Consider the following 17,640-nt stretch of genomic DNA (forward strand, 5'->3'; position numbering starts at 1 on the left):
AAGTGGGTTAAGCCGCTGCCTTCGGCTCAGGTCATGATCTCAGGGTCCTGGGATCGAGCCCCGCATTGGGCTCTCCGCTCAGCGGGGAGCCTGCTTCCTCCTCTCTCTCTGCCTGCCTCTCTGCCTGCTTGTGATCTCTCTCTGTCAAATAAATAAATAAAATCTTTAAAAAAAAAAAAAAAGAATATGATCACATATAATCATAGAAAATACTCTTTATGAAAACATAAGCTGAATCACACCAACGTAAGATTTATTGGACATTAATTAAGGACCACAATGCTTAGTAGTATAAAGGAGGTATGAAACATGGTTTCTGAAGGGCTGTGGGGTAGAACATTGCTGAGGACCAGTAGCTGCTCTTTGTTCTCTTCCTCTCCTTTAATGGAAGTGTTAGTTGTTAGATGACTTGAAGGATCCAAATGCCTTTCCTTTTACTGTGCTTTGTCCTCTTGCAGGAGATGGAACAGTCGATGAATATGCTGAATTCCAACCACGAATTGCCTGATGTTTCTGAGTTCATGACAAGACTCTTCTCTTCAAAATCTTCTGGCAAGTCTAGCAGCGGCAGCAGTAAAACAGGCAAAAGTGGGGCTGGCAAAAGGAGGTAGTTGGACAGTTGGAGATAGCATTTGCACAAATACGGATCACTGGGTGGCATCCAAGTCTTGAGGGGAAACCGTGTGAAGCAACTACTGTAAACTTGAGTCATCTTTAAAGTTGATCTCTTACACCTGTCGTGTGTGGTAACTCTTTAGCACATGTTTTGTACTTGGTACACAAGAAAATCCAGCTTTCATCTTTTGTCTGTATGAGGTCAATATTGATGTCACTGAATTAATTACAGTGTCCTATAGAAAATGACATTAATAAATTATATGAAGTACTATACATTATGTATATTAAAATGTCTTAATCCAGAGATAAAATGACCTTGTCATTTCTTCTTCACCTAATGTTTCTTTTATTCCAGACAATTTTCTTCTTTCATTATATGAGGCTTGCAATTGACCTTTCCTATTTAAAAAGAAGTGGTTGATATTTTAGAGCTGCATGCACCATGGTTTTTTTGTGTAGCCAGACCTTTCACAATGGTCAGCCCTGCCCTGCACTTAACATTCCCTGATGTTTGAGATGGAAGCCTATGTTCCTGATGTAGTTTTAATTTCTGTTAGTACAGTTAGTTTTATTAGAGTATGGATATATGAATGAGAGTTGTTGTTACCAGTTCTTAAATTTTGGTTACCATCTATGGGATTCATTACTGAGTGCCAGTAATGTGCTGTGCTTCAAAGTAGGATTCAGAGATGGATAATGTCCAGTGTCTGTCCTCCATAGAGCTTATTATGTAGGGAGGAAGCACAATAATAAGAGGGAATGAATGGTCAGGGGAAGGAAGTGCAGCATAGGAGAGCCTTCTGGAGACTAAGGATGGAAAATCAACCTTGGAGCTCCATGCTGTAATGTTGGTAGTATAGCACAGGGAGCTTTTAAATCTCATCTTTCCCATCATTCTCAGACTTGTTGGAATATAGATTACATTACTTTCCAGTCGGATTATCTAAAAAAACTTTTTATTTCAATAACTTATAAAAATTTTATACCTTTTATTTTGGTTTATTTTAATTAAAAATGAACTCTGAAACTATACTATTACTTCTCTAGTAAAGGTCTCTTACCCTCTTCTATGTTAAAGAACTCCCCTACTGCTTTCTTAAGAGTATTAAACCAGCCAAAAATAACAAAAGAAGTTGGTTGCAGATTCTTATCTTCTCTTTTGTGTAAGTACCGTTGTCCATTTTGAAGTGAAGCTTGTAAGTTTTCTTTTAAAGATGTAAGTTCTGATACAGGACATTTTATTAACTATATCTCTGTTTGTTAATTATATGCTGAGGTTACCAAACTGGTTGAGCTATGATTGACTAAGATAGGTAAATTGGTTAATGGTAGAACTAGGTAAGTCTTTGAAAATAGAGTCATTTATTGAAAATAAAATATTAAAATACTAGTTGAATGAAAAGTTGCAATTTAAAAGAAACAATATAGTGAGAGTCGTAGTTGTATGACTGGAAATCATCTTGAAAAATTTCAAAATTTGGATTGTCAAAATTTGCACATATAATACCTAATGACCAAAAAAATTAGAAAGCACTTCCAAGGAAGTTATCATTTCATGTGCTAATAAAGAAACTTTGTGGTTATTTTATATAGATTCTAAAACCATCTGAATATAAAATCTAGACATTTCTTATATTACAGAATGTTACTATATCAGTTGTATATGAAAATCTTATCTTTGCATAGAACCTTCATCAAAGGCTTAGTGTGATTACAGATGCAGAAATGATTGTATTTTATTAAGCAATATTGGATTTAGTGCAAAGAGCCCATTTAGCTGCTAACTGCTTTGTGACTTTGGGCAAGTCACTTTCCCTCTTTGAACCTTGTCTTGTCTTCATCATTGTTGTATTTCCAGCGTTGAGCATGTAGGCACACAATAAATGTTTGTTAAATGAATAAATAAATGGGCCTCAAGTTTCCTCATCTGTAAATTGAGGGATTTGGATTAGACCTATAAATTCTTTTTCAGATCTAAAATTATTCCACTAGAATTTTAATCCAGTCCTATTATTTCCTGCCTGTAGGAACGATATATCACTTCCAAGTTTTTCTTTCTTTTCTACTTCTTTGGATTCTTTCTGGTGTTCCCCATTTGGAGGCAAAGTGTTGTTTTGCTCTTTAGGGCCTTTCTTAGATTCATATATATCTCCTTCTTAATATAAGCCTTGTGTTTTAAAATTTTTCACATCTACTGATTTAAACCTGAGTAGTGATTTTGTGCAAACTTAATCTTTGTTGCCCATTCTTGCCAGGAAGTCCTGAGTGGCTTCCTGGAAGGGTCCATAGCTCCAAAGTTTTCAAGCACTTTTTTAGGAGTGAAAACTTCAGGACTCACCCTGAGTCTGGTTAACATTTTGAAAAGATTCAGGATTTTACCAAGCCTCTCCAGAGTACTAAAGTATCTTATTTTTCCTCTTACGTTTCCTCTGGCAGGAGGGAAGAGGCAACCATTCAACACACTTTTCAGTATTAGGAGGGTTTCAAGGTCCCCATGAGGAATGTCAATTATGATACAGGAGAGATTTTTCATTTAAATAGTTGCTTAAACTGTCAGGAAGTGCTCAAATTAAAAAGAAAAAAAATATCTTGAAAACATTTTTATTAAATATCTTAAAAAATTAAACCAAATATTTTCATCTGTTTATTGCTGTCCAGGTTACATATTGCCTTATTTTTGCATGTTTACAATTATTTATGTGCCTTTTTAAAATTTAAACCCAACAAAAATAATGCTAAGTAGTAATCTCAGGAAATGTATTAGAAACTACTGAACTAGTTTGAATTGAACTTTAGCTCAGTTCAAGGAATATGTTGAGATAGGAACTAGTTGTATTGTGCTCTTTTAGCATTTAGGTGTGATTATTGTCATCATTTAGAGTCAGTTATTTTTTAATTTGTAAGGTATGTGAGAATATTTCAGTTGGTAAAAGTTTGAATTATTCGGAGAACTTGAAGGTGGATTTCGCAAAATTCAGATGTTGCCTATAACTTATTAACAATTTTAATATTCTTGAGACAAAGATGGAATATTAAAAGAGCTATTTTAGAAAAAAAAAATTCCCCCTCCAATAGCACCAAACATTAGCTTATCTCTTTTCCCTTTGTAATATGACTTTATTATGGGAGTGTAGGGGAACTGACGCCATTCTTTTTTTTTTTTTTTAAAGATCTTATTTATTATTTGTCACACAGAGATCACAAGTAGGCAGAGAGGCAGGCAGAGAGAGGAGGAAGCAGGCTCCCTGCTGAGCAGAGAGCCCGATGCAGGGCTCAGGCTCCCAGGACCTTGGGATCATGACCCGAGCCGATGGCAGAGGCTTTAACCCACTGAGTCACCCAGGTGCCCCGGAACTGACGCCATTCTTTTTTTTTTTTTTTTTTTTTAATTTCTTTTCAGCGTAACAGTATTCATTGTTTTTGCACCACACCCAGTGCTCCATGCAATCCGTGCCCTCTCTAATACCCACCACCTGGTTCCCCCAACCTCCTACCCTCCGCCCCTTCAAAACCCTCAGATTGTTTGTCAGAGTCCATAGTCTCTCATGGTCCACCTCCCCTTCCAATTTCCCTCAACTCCCTTCTCCTCTCCATCTCCCCTTGTCTTCCATGCTATTTGTTATGCTCCACAAATAAGTGAATGGCTACGGTCTTCTGGGATTGAGCCAGCCAGGCAAGCAAGCCCGAGAACAAGGAAGAGTAAATTAAGACAGTCAAGTAGTAAAGAAGAAGAATGGGTAGAGTCATAAAAAACTAGCTTTGCACAGCATTTCCAGTAGAAAACTTTTGACAGGGCATTTAATTCCACTAAGATTTAATAAACTAGTAATTGAAGATTCATATGTATACCTCCTTAGATACCAAGTTTTCCATATATATGAATGTAAGCAATTTATTCCACTCACTTTTAATGAGCTCCTACTACATATATTTGAGTAGCTTATTTTTTAAAAGATTTATTTATTCAAGATAGAGTGTGTGTGCAAGCTGTGGAGAAGGACAGAGGAAGAGGGAGAAAACCTCCTTAAGCAGACCCCTAGCTGAGTGAGCCCAATGTAGGGCTCAATCCTAGGACCCTGAGATCATGACCTGAGCTGTAATCAAGAGTCAGCTACTTAATCCAGTCACCCAGGCACCCCTGTATCTGAGTATTTTAAGACATATTTCTAAATATGGGACGCCTGGGTGGCTCAGTTGGTTGGGCAGCTGCCTTCGGCTCGGGTCATGATCCCGGCGTCCTGGGATCGAGTCCCGCATCGGGCTCCTTGCTCGTCAGGGAGCCTGCTTCTCCCTCTGCCTCTGCCTGCCATTCTGTCTGCCTGTGCTCGCTCGCTCTCCCTCTCTCTCTCTGACAAATAAATAAATTAAATCCTAAAAAAAAAAAAAAAAGACATATTTCTAAATAACTATATTTAGAAAGTTAGAAAATATTTAGAATTAATTATGAAAATTTGGCATGCAGAGTAAGAAATGGAATCATCCAGGGGTGCCCGGGTGCTACCAGATCAGAGAAGGCAGTACGTCAATCCTGAGCCATAGGCAAGCAGAATCAACAATGGAATCTACAAACCTAAGGAGTCCGGCCCCAAAGAATATAGCAAATGCCCTCGTTGGAGACCATGGTGACCCCAGAGAGTGATGGATAGAGTGGCTGCCAGATAACCTTTCAGGTCCATGGAGGCTCTCTTGCTCTTCTTGCAGTGGATTCTGTGAAGGCCTCTTGAATCCCTTCCCTCACTGTCTGCACCCTAACCTCTTACTTATCATCTATCCTGACTAGGTGAAGTCCTGCATCCAGTTTTATCCTAGGACACTCGGAGAAGTTTGAGAGAAAAGCTGCCAGTGAGTAATACTCATGTTTGTCTATCCAAATGGTTCTACTAACTTCATGCTTATATTAATTAGATCTAATTAAGGAAGGATTGAAGGGTCTGTAATTTTTGCAGTTTGGTAAAGAGGATGCTGAGGAGTTTTCAAATGCCTGTTAATCCCTTTAAAGCCAATTCTGATCAGCTTTGTACCCCTCCATGAAGACTGAAAAAGGAGATGGACTTAAATTGTAGTAGAAGGAATTCATTTGCGAAGAATTTCTTGGCATAGTAAACAAAATTGTGAAATGCTAGTAACTATGAGGTTTACTTTTCTTGGAGTTCTTAAAAAATTAGGCAAAAAGTCATCTCTGAGAATAGCTGTATCTACACCTATCTGCTAGTCTCCTATCCCAAAAAGTGAATTATATTATTCCCAGAATGTGAAGAACGATAAGATCAATACTTTCAGGGGGCATCTGGGTGGCTTAGTCAGTTAAGCATCTGCCTCCAGCTCAGCTTATGATCCCAGGTCCTGGGATCTGAGCCTCTCCTTCAGCTTCCTGCTCAGCGGGGAGCCTCCTTCTTTCTCTCCCTCTGCTTCTCTCCCTGCTTGTGCGTGCTTGCTCTCTCTCTCTCTCTGTGTGTCAAACAAATAAATCTTTAAAAAAAAAAAAAGGAAAGAAAAAGATCAATATTTTATGGAGGAGGAAATGAGACATCAGTTAATACTGGGCTGTGGAGAAGGGAGAGGAAAATAAACTCTGACAATAAGCTATTTCTTTAATGTGCATCTTATCTGTTGAATTGTCATCCAGTTTGCCCCTTGTGATTGGTTCTCCCCACAGGAGTGTTCTCCCAGCAACTGTGTTCATGGCAGGTGGCCCTGGTCTTATGGGCATGGCTGATTTTTCCAGGAAGGGCATCTCACCCAGATTAGGCTGATGGCTGTTCCTTGGAAGTTAGAAATTTAAACTGAGGGACTAGAGGGGAAATGGCAACATACAAACTTGCAAGGTGTTCATGGCTATATATTCTATCATGCAAACCACAAAAAAAGAGGAAACAAGTTCCAAAGAGAAAATCTGGGAAGGAACAGATAGAGAGGAGCTGAAATGGAAGATGAATTTTGAGAACTGTACCTTTGTTCAAACCCTTTGCTGAGATGCCTGCATTCTTGCTCTTGGGTTCCATAGAGCACTGTTCTGCCTTAAAATGTAGTGTTTGTGTTCTACTGAAGCTAAGTCTAGTAGGTTCTGTCATTTGAACCCAAGTTTCCTCATATACACACTTTTGAGGTGTCTGGGTGGCTCCGTTGGTTAAGTGTCTGACGGTTGATTTTGGCTTAGGTCATGATCTCAGGGTCATGAAACAGAGCCCTGAGTCCGACTCTGTACTGGGCATGGAGGCTGCTTGAGAATCTCACCCTCCCTCTGCCCCTCTTCCCCCCCAACACCTGTCCCTGCTTGCACATACTTTCTCTCTCCTAAAAAAAAAAAAAAAAAAAAAAAAAAAAGATGTACCTAATTTACATACTTTTCCAGAAGTGACCAAAATGATCTCCATCTTGCTGAAAGCCCCTCCTTTTCCCACAGTCAATACAAAATTGGCTATGTTGCCTCCACATTTATCTTGAGTGAATAGATCTAATTAACTAATTATAGGACCTTGGAACAGTTACTTAACCTTTCTGAACTTCAGTTTATCGTGTGTAAAATAGATCAAAAGCTTCAACTGTAAAGTGGGGGGTGATATCTACTTCATGAGTAACGCTTTTCCATGTATTATCTCATTTAATATTCACATTAACCCTATGCATAAGTCCTCAATAAAAGTTTGTAATTACTGGGGCACTGGGTGGCTCGGTTGAGAGTATGACTTCAGGTAAACCCCCTGGCCACATTCCCTCCAGACTCACCTCTTGTAATTCCTTCCCAGCACAGATCTTGAGTTTTTCCGCAGTTCTCTGGATGCTTTTTTATGCACTCTCGTGTCTGCGCCTTTTCTTTTTTTTCACTTTTTTTCTTTTCTTTCTTTTTCTTTTCTTTTTTTTTTTTTTGGTTAGTAGGCTCCAGGCCCATCCTAGGGCTTGAACTCAACCCTGAGATAGAGAGTTAGTTGCATGCTTTACTGACTGATCCAGCCAGGTGCCCCCAGTCTGGGTTTCAATGATTTCTTCCTCCCAACTCTGCCCCACCTCTATCCCTTTCCTTTGTCTACCTCTCTCACACCTTCTTCAGGACTTAGTGTGGAAATTGCCTTTGACAGAAATCTTCCAGATGTCCCCAGGGCTTAGATAAGAGCCTCTCTTCTGTCCTCCTTTCCCTGCCTGTGCTTAAACAGGCACTTCATTTTATTGGATTACTTTTTACTTCTCTGAATTCCCTCTCTGGATCCCAAGTGCTTAGACTCTAAGACATTGGTCACACAACAGTCCTATCCTCAAGGAAGGGTAGCAGGAATCTTCTACAGTAGTTCTGGGGTGGCTGCCACATATAGCTTTAGCAAATATTGTTTGGATCCCGGGGCAAATCGTTAGATGAAGATAGAGATCAGAGACCCATGGTGAATGAAGCGCCTCCTCAGGAACCACATACTTATTTGGTAAAGAATGCATGTGAAGCATCTATACTATTTCATCAGGATTATTAGGGGGCACGATCATGAGCAAAATAGCATGAACTCTGGTTTCAGAGCTTAGAGTTTAGTGGGAGAAATAGATATCAATCAAAACCCAGGTGTGTAATGAAAACCTCGATAAGTGCTCCAAGGAAAATCCAAGGTGCTATAAAGGCTTACATCATGGGCACCTAGATGGGAGAGTAGAGGGCAAAGATTGGGCCACTTTCTTGAGAAAGTGACCTATGAGGTAAGATGAAAGACTATATGGGAATTAACGAGGCTTAGGCTGAGAAGTGGGGTATGAGTGAGGAGCTTCCCAGCCTGAGCTGACATGGGAGGGAGGTCAGCTTATGAAGGCACTGAAAGAACAGTGTAGTAAAGCACTTCAGAAAAGGGCTGAGCCCCTGGAGAGGTAGACAAAGGCTGCCTGGAGGTGTTGCAGGCCCGAATTTGCCTTATTTTCCCACAGACACATTTGCACCTCTCAGGACAAATCATAAGAGAGAGTCCTGTGTGCGGAGTTCCATGCCACCTGGCTGTGACTTACTACACTGACAATCAGTGTCTGAGCAAACTGTGCTCTATGAAAATCATTGCCCCAAAGCCCAGAATCTTTAGTAAAAATGTCGGAGTCCCCAGAATGTTGAGCTAATGTTAATTGGAAAAAAGCCTTGCCTTCTCTCCTGCCTTACTCCCCACCCCTCTTTGGCCCTGTCGCAAATCTTTAAATGATGCGATCCAGCTGAGGTCTGTTAAAGATGACTTCTCTTGCCCTTCATCTTTTTAGAGCTGATAAGGGATAGGTAAGGAAGGAGGTTCCTGCTCTTTTCAAGGTCTCCCAGAGGGCTCTTAGCTCCCGGTAGGTTCTCAGCCCTCTCATTCTGAATTAACTGCCCCACCTTGAAATTGAGGCACTTTTTTGTCCTCACTACAAGTTGTATGTTTGTAGATATGTATGTGATTATACATATTTGATTTTGAAATTGTCCTTGTAGGATTCTGCTGACAACTCTAATTTCTTCATTCCTACCTGACCTCTACCCTTCAGTAGGGGTTGGATTATGGAATAGGGAGATTAGGCTCTATCTAGGCCAGGAAAGACTCCTTTCTAGAAGGAATATAATCTTGGCATATACCCCAGGAACTGGGAATCAAATTGAAAAAAAAAAAAAAAAAAAAAAGACGAGAAGGACCATCCTCCTGCGAGCTTCTAAGTGGAATGTGGGATGTAATCCACATTCATCTTGTCATTCTTCACTTACCTTCTCCTTTAAGTCATATAAAGGGCTACCCTGTGCAGTTCAGGTGCTAGTTTCGCCTTTTGCGCCACAGAATAAGAACAAAGAAGCCTGGGGAAGGGAAACTTTCATGCTTGGGAAGAAGAGCCCTCAGCCATCTCTGGACTGATTCTCTGTATTAGAGTTCTGTCCCTTATTCTGTCAGTCTGTGTTCTTGGGGAGCAGGGACAGTAGTATCTTGTTCTCATCTGTGTCCCAAGGTTCCCATGTAGGTTAGTAATTATTTGCTGAACAGATGAGTAATCAAACAAAGGAGAAATCAAATTGCCTACATCCTGGTTCTTCGGTCTAAGAAGATGGTGAAGAAAAGAGAGTACAAAGGTTTGGGGCATTTGGAAAAGATGCCTACAGTGAAAAGTAGAGTAACAAAAAAAAAGTGATTATGAGTAAAAATGAAACAAGGGTTCCTGATTTTGAGTAGAACCTATTCACTCTAGAGATAAAACCCCAAGTGCTTTCAGGGACACTTGAAAGAAATTGGTCAGGAATGACTTAGTGGCATTCATCCTGATTATAGGCAATAAGTAGCCCAAGGTCTTTATTTTGTCCTATTCTGAGACTTAAATCCTCTGGTCTTCCAGAGAGGTTATGCTAGGAATTTAGAAAGGAAGCTTTCCTTTGAATAATTTTTAAGTTGGAGTTTCAGAGAGTATATCCTTAGCTAGGCTCAAGATGTGAGGGCTTAAATCCTCCAAGGGGGTCCTTACACACAGAAAAGGAACTTTAAAAATCCAGTTTTATTTCTTTAGTTTCAGGTATTTTTCAGGCCAGGAGAGCAAAGGCAAACATATATTTATGTATATATTATTATATATAAAGACTTATTTTACTTGAGAGAGAATAGGGGCAAAGGGAGAGGGAGAGGTAGACTCCTCACTGAGTGCAGAGCCTGATGAGGGGTTCCAATCTCACAAACTTGAGATCCTGACCTGAATGGAAACCGAGAGTCAGATGCTTAATCGACTGAGCCACCCCAACACCTAGTATTTTTTAAATATATGTTTGCCTCTGCTCTCCTAGCATAACCTCTCTGGAAGTTCGTGAGTTTCAAAACCTGTATGTCTGTACATAGAAAAGAAGACTACCAGATAAATGCTGAGAAATTTTAGCAGAGGTTTTAGAATTACTGGTAATTTTTTGTGATTTGCTTATTTACTTCCCAAGCAAATATGTGTTATTTTATTCATCCCTATATTATTAAATATAGTGACTATAAAACAAAACTTTTTATCATTTTTTGTTTCAGATTCTCCTGCCTAGGCCCTACTTCTGGGTATAAAGGACCTGTCCAAAGATGTTTTTTAGGTTTGTTTTCCACTGCAGTCTATTGTAGCCTACACTAGGAGGATTTGGCTGTAGTTTGCATATCATGATCAGTAGCTTCATGGATTTTGATTGAAAGTGGCTGGACTACAATCCTATCTTTGGGTACATGTAGGACTGCTAAAATTAAGCACCAAATCCCAGCTACTGATACGGGGATTAAGTGGGTTGAGTATGAGTTTCCCTTTGTTGAAGGTAAGTGTGCCCATTCCTTTACTAGAAAACCACTGCAGATGCGTTTATGCAAGATAACTCCCTCTAGAAAAATCATTGCCAAGGACTGGGAATAAAACTTTGGAGAACTGCTCTTAATAGGAGCAGAAGAACATCCCAGGGGCATCTGCTGGTAGAGGCTTGTTCCAAGGCCATATAAAATAAGATTAGGACTTTTGGGAGAAATAGATTGCCGTAAAGCACACTAATGTAGACAATTCTGGAGGATGGTCAAGCCCAGTGAGCAGATGTAGGCCTTGGCTTGCTTTGCCTAATCACAATAAACTTAAGGTTGTAACCTCTTCCTGTTCCCCTCCCCCATTAAATCATCAAAGGAGATGCGGACAATACAGCTCATTGGGAGGATAATTTACCCTCTTTGGTTTTAGTATGAATATTTAGGTGTCGGTCCTTGCCTGTGATTACTTAACGTCTCCAGAATTGTTGAACTTGTTCTACTTGGTCTCCTCAGCTCTTTGCCTGCAGATACTCAAACAATGTATATTCTTCTCTAGGATCTACGTCCTTGCTATTACCAAGTACTCAAAAAGTGATCACTTCCTCCCTGTACCCATATATGCACAGCTTTGTAAAGAGAATGCTAGAGAGATTGATGTTTGGGAATTAGCCAATAGGATGAAGAGTCCAATCTTAATTTTTCAAGGTAGAAAGTCAGCAGATATTTTCTTTTTTTTTTTTTTTTTCATTATAAAAACCTGGGGAAATTTATTTATGTAATCATATGTATAGTGTGGTACACTATTTCTTCTTCTTTTTTCTTTTTTTTTTTTTAGTTTCAGTGGTAGAATTTAGTGATACATCAGTCTTATATAATACCTAGTGCCCATTACATCACGTGCCCGCCTTAGTGCCCATCACCCAGTTACCCTATCCCCGCACCTACTTCCCCTCCAGCAACCCTCAGTTTGTTTCCTAGAATTCAGCATCTTTTATGGTTTGCCTTCCTCTCAATTTTCATCTTATTTTATTTTTTTTCCCTTCCCTTAAGTTTATCTGCTTTGTTTCTTAAATTCCACATATGAGTGAAATCATCTGGTATTTGTTTTTCTTTGACTGACCTATTTCTTTTATCATAATACCCTCTAGTTCCATCCAGATTGTTGCAAATGGCAAGATTTCATTATTTTTTTATGGCTGAGTAATATTTCAGTGTGTGTGTGTGTGTGTGTCTACAACATCTTCTTTATCCAATCATCTGTGTATGGACATCAGGGCTCTTTCCATAGTTTAGCTATTGTGGACATTGCTGCAATGAACGTTGGGGTATAGGGCCCCTTCGAATCACTACGTTTGTTTCCTTTGGAAAAATACCTAGTAGTGCAATTGGTGGGTCATAGGGTAGCTCTATTTTTAACTTTTTGAGGAACCTCCATACTGTTTTCCAGAGTAGCTGCACCAGCTTGCATTCCCACCAACAGTGTAGGAGGGTTCCCCTTTCTCCACATCCTCACTAGCATCTGTCATTTCCTGACTTGTTAATTTTAACCATTCTCACTGGTGTGAGGTGGTATCTCATTGTGGTTTTGATTTATATTTGTATTTGTATTTTATTTGTATTTCCCTGATGCTAAGTGATGTTGAGCATTTTTTTATGTGTCTGTTCCCCATTTGTATGTCTTCTGAGCATTTCTTGACTGGATTTTTTCTTTTATGGGAGTTGAGTTTGATACGTTCTTTATACATTTTGGATACTAGCCCTTTATCTGATAAAACATTTGCAAGTAAGTCAGTAGATATTTTCTTAAATGAAAAATATAAAAATGAAAATATATGTATGATATTTTAAAATATGGAGGCAAATACTTGAAGAAATGGCTAAAAGAGTTTGTTTTAAAAAAAGTGAAGCAATAATTCAGAGAACTTGTTACCTATGGGAGGGGGTGGGAATGGGATGAAAAGAGTAGGGAATGGAGTGCCATTTCTCTGAGTACATCTTTTTGTATAGTATTGACTTTTACAACCATGTTAACATCTTACTTGTCCAAAAAAATAAATAAGAATGTAAAACTCTTAAGCTGAATACAAACAGAATCAAATCCAACTGATTTCAAATGAAAAAAAAAAAAAATTAACACAAGCAATTGTGAACCATAGTAACTTGACTATCTACCTTCCACCTTTAGGTGGAAGAACTGTAAACAAATCTTGGAATTTTGCTAAAAGATTGGTTTCTCACAGTGATATGGGTGCTACAATTCTGAAGCTATTGAAGGATGGAGCAAATTGAGCAAATGAGTAAATGATGATTCTCACTGTGATGAGGGAGCAGAAGGCTGGCTGAGGACAAAGCAAAAGCTGGCACCTTACACCCCCTCTCCCCCCACCTCGGTGACATGTGTGACATCCCTCAGGCACTTCTGACTGCCCTAAAAAGAAAAACAAATAGTTAACTCGTAGAGATCACAATCCTGCAAGACAGGAGTCTCCCTTGGTTTAGGAATGTCCTAGTGATTTACAACAAAGAAGCTATCTTATTGACAGCCCAACTTCCAGAGACAAGCAACTCAGTTCCTAAAGCCCTAACATCGCCCTCCCCTCCATAAAACTGAAGGAGGCTGAGGCGGAAGGAAATGTAAATAAAGTTAAATTTCTTCTAAACCTAAAGATCATTGATAAGGATGTGTGATAGGAATGTGACATTGCACCAGGAAACTCCCAACTGTCTTCACGTTAGTGCCTCATTAGAGGGAAAAACAGCCTTGGCTTGACAATAACCAGGCCTTCAGTATCCTGACAGTCTTCTGAACAATCCCTTTGTCCTCACCTACCCAACTCCTGTGTATATAATCAGCCACTCCTCGGGATATCAGGGCAGTACCTCTTCTTACCCACGGGTTCTGTCCCCATGCTTTAATAAACCACCATTTTACACCAAAGATGTCTCAAGAATTCTTTCTTGGTCATTGGCTCCGGACCTTACCCCACCGAACCTCACCTAGATTTTAGAACTTCATCAACTGTTGGAGACAGGAGATACAAATATGGAGTGGGAGGAATCCTGTGCTATCTGATTGGAATTGCAGATGTCCATATGAACTCATTTTTAGTAAATGTACATTTTTCTAAGTTCTGAAAGAGCTCAATAGCAATGAATATATCTTAAGTCCAGACTTGAGTCAGGTACTATTGTCTACTTAATAAAACAGCACTCTTTCTTTCTTTTTTTAAATTTAAGTAGGCTCCATACCCAGTGTGGGGCTTGAACGCATGACCCTGAGATCAAGAGTTCTGTGCTCTACCAACTGAGCCAGCCAGGTCCCCCCTAAAACAAGCACTCCTTGGGAAATGGCTGATTCCTGGTCTGGGATAGGGATTGAAAAGATGAGCCTGGAACATCTTGTTGTACCAAAAAGAAAAGGAGTTGTCAGAAATATTCGGGATATGTCAAAGGGGTCACAGGGGTCATCTTGAAGGGGCTCTCACTGCTTAAATTTGTGACAATTTGAGCATCAAAATAATGGTAGTAATGGATTTTAACCAATTACTAATATAAGAGCTCAGGAGTCTGGGGCACCTGGGAGGCAGTCAGTTAAGCATCCACCTCTTCATTTCAGCTCAGGTCATGATCTCAGGGTCCTGAGCTTGAGCCCTGCCCTGGGTTAGGCTCTGCACACAGCAGGGAGAGTGACTTGAGATTCTTTCTTGCTCTGCCTCTCCCTCTCCCCCCAGCCACCCCTGCCCCACTCTCTCTCAGGTAAATAAATAAATCTTTAAAAAAAAAAAAAAAAAAAAAAGAAGAGTTCTGGAGTCCTTAATGATAATAAGGAAGGAAGGAAGGAAAGAAGGAAGAAAAGAAGGAAATAGAACGGAAGGAAGGAAGGGAGGAAGGGAGAAAGATTTTTCCTGACAGTAGAATGCCAACCATTTGGCTATTATTATAGTAATAACTTCTTTGGGTAAGGATAAATTAATAGATGCTGCAATTACTGGGTGAAAACTTGATGACCCACAGAAAATTTACATAGAATCAAAGTCTCGGGCGCCTGGGTGGCTCAGTGGGTTGGGCCTCTGCCTTTGGCTCAGGTCATGGTCTCGGGGTGCTGGGATCGAGTCCCGCATCGGGCTCTCTGCTTGGCGGGGGGCCTGCTTCCTCCTCTCTCTCTGCCTGCCTCTCTGCCTACTTGTGATCTCGCTCTGTCAAATAAATAAATAAAATCTTAAAAAAAAAAAAAGAATCGAAGTCTCTTCCTTAAAATTATTAATTACAGGGGGGAAATAGGAAATTTATAGTGGAGAAAACTGGGCGTAGCTATGTGGGGGAACACTGTAATCAAATAATCAATGTTAAAGTTGCCACTAATGGGATAAAACATCACGTGCTCCTGTTGTAATGCTCTGAGGAGACAATAGCACATTTGTAACATTCTTGCCCAAACCGAAGCAAGCAAATAAATGAAACTGAATCTAATAAGGAAACACCAGACAACCCCAAACAGATGGAAATTATTTTTTTAGAAATTGGATGGAATATACTTTTAAAAATGACCATGTCATGAAAGACAGCAGAAAGCTGAGGACCATTTTAAAGAGACATGAGAACTAAATGTAATGTGTGATCTTGAACTGGAAAAGAAATTCTTATAAAGGACATTATTTTGGACAACAGGCAAAATTTGAGTATGGAATATATCACAGTTATGTAATTAAGTATTACATAATAATATTGTAGCAATGATACATTTCCTGATTTTTCAAATATTTATATTGTGGTTACATAAAATAAGCTTCTTGTTCTTAAGAAATACCCCCTGGACTGAGGGAAAAAATATATATTTACGTGCACACACACACAGCACAAATGTGGCAACGTGTTAACAACTGGGAAATGTGGATGAAGGATAAGGAATTTTTTAATACTATTCTTGCAGCTTTTCTTTATGTTTTTTTCTTTCTTTTCTTTCTTTCTTTACTTTAAAAAAGTTCTGTGTGTGTGTATGTTTTCCTTCCTGCTCCTTTTCTGATACTTAAACTTATTTCCCTTCCCACTCCCACTCTCAATCTGGATTCCTTATTGGGCAGGAGGGCACATAATCTCAGACTTCCCTGTGAAATGGTGTCGGGGAGGTGGAGATTAGTACCATTTACAATGGGAAACTATGACTGGGGCTCCAGCTCAGAGCAGTCCTGGAGGGAGAGGGAAGTCTTTTAGTCACAAGAATCGTGTCATCATTATTTCATCTTAATCTGGTTATTGGTAACTGAAAAGGAGAAATCACACAGGTAGTGAGAGGGTCCTATATCCACAATGTGTATCAATACCTCCCTTCTTAAAAGACCAGAATATGCAAAAATGTGTGTAGGATCTCTCATATAGGTGGCTCTATCAAGTGAACAAAGAGACATTTTCTTTAAAAAAAATTTTTTTTTTCATTTTTATCTATTTATTTTAGAAATCTCTATACCCAACATGGGCATTCAACTGAAGACCCTAAAATCAAGGGTTGCATGCTCTTCCAACTGAGCCAGCCAGGGACCCCAACGATTTTCTTATGAATGTGTGTGCATGTCTGAGTATATGTATGTGTGTATTTTTTAATTTTTTTAATAATCTCTACACCCAAGGTGGGGCTTGAACCCATGACTCCAAGATCAAGAGCTGCATGCTCTTCTGACTGAGCCAGCCAGGCACCACGCATTTTCTTACTTAAATGCTTTGGATTGGACTACTGTATGATTAAATTTCTTTAATAGCCAGAATAATACTATTATGATACAGAAAAGCAGCCTCGTCCCACATCCTTTGTTGAAATTCCAGTATTTACAGTAGACAGCTGGATATTCCAATCCAGAGATTAGGTACAGATTTCACAATTACAAAGAGGCGAAGATCAGCATTGCTCTTAAAGGACATTCTCCTAAAGGAGCACAGCAGAGCCCGGGAATATTTAACAAAAATTGTACGGAAAACTGATTCCTCGACAAGCCATCAAATTCACAGTCAAGGAGAAACAAACCACAACATTAGCAACATAGCAGCATCCAGTAGGCAATGAGTCAAAGCTGTATGTAGGTTACCATACACGGAGCCTGGGAGACTGGGGGCATAGAAGGCCTAAGATCTGAAATCAGCCCATGCCCCACCAACCCACCCATCCACCCACCCGCCAGGTCCCTGTAGTTTACAGTTGGATCTGTTCATGCTGAGGACCCCACAACAGGCCCTATTCTAAAGAAGTCTAGTTTCTCCTAGATTTTTTTTTTTTTTAATCTATGCCAAGGGGCATAGGTAGCACATAAAACAGGCTGCCTCCCAAAGCCAGTGATAAAAAAGGAAGCATAGGCCTCTCAGTTAATTTCACAAAAGATAAACAGAGAAGGCTAAGTCCTAGGCAATTGTGGGGTATGAAAAATGTGCCCCCGCAGCCCCCACTCCCTCCCTACCAGTTCTGCATTCTTTTGTCTGAATCAGCTCGTGTCTCTCTCTACTGTGAAGAGTGAATGCCCAGTGTAGGCTCAGAGTGCTCTTGGAGGGATTTTCATTTCTGTTAGGAATCAAAGTCTTAACCTAAAAAAAAGCAACTGTTTATCTAGAGCTGGTAGAGCAGGTTTGCTTATGAAGTCACACCCTGTTGGCATCACCCAGGCCTCAGAGCATCTCTCCCAGACAACTGAGCCAATTAAGTAATATGCTCTACGAAATTCTTGGCGGGTGTCAGCCTGCCCTTCACAAAGGCTCAGTAGCTACACTGCTTCTAGAATGTTCCAGGTCCACATCATCAAGTTCCCACAAGGCTTGG

General features: G+C 39.8%; 1 protein-coding gene across 2 annotated transcripts in view; it reads left to right on the forward strand.

Annotated features, from left to right (window-relative positions):
- Nucleotides 1-922, forward strand: part of LOC111160261 (ER membrane protein complex subunit 7) — a 14,446-nt gene extending 13,524 nt beyond the window's left edge. For both annotated transcript variants that reach the window (XM_022523199.1, XM_022523206.1), the window contains one exon: nt 459-922. In XM_022523199.1, coding sequence (XP_022378907.1) covers nt 459-611 — 153 coding nt within the window. In that variant the 3' untranslated portion in view covers nt 612-922. The remainder of the gene's footprint in view (nt 1-458) is intronic.
- The last annotated feature ends 16,718 nt before the right edge of the window (nt 923-17,640 follow it).

The sequence above is a fragment of the Enhydra lutris genome, unplaced genomic scaffold (assembly GCF_002288905.1).
Source record: "Enhydra lutris kenyoni isolate GAN:26980312 unplaced genomic scaffold, ASM228890v2 scaffoldscaffold4, whole genome shotgun sequence".
Taxonomy (NCBI): Eukaryota; Metazoa; Chordata; class Mammalia; order Carnivora; family Mustelidae; genus Enhydra; species Enhydra lutris.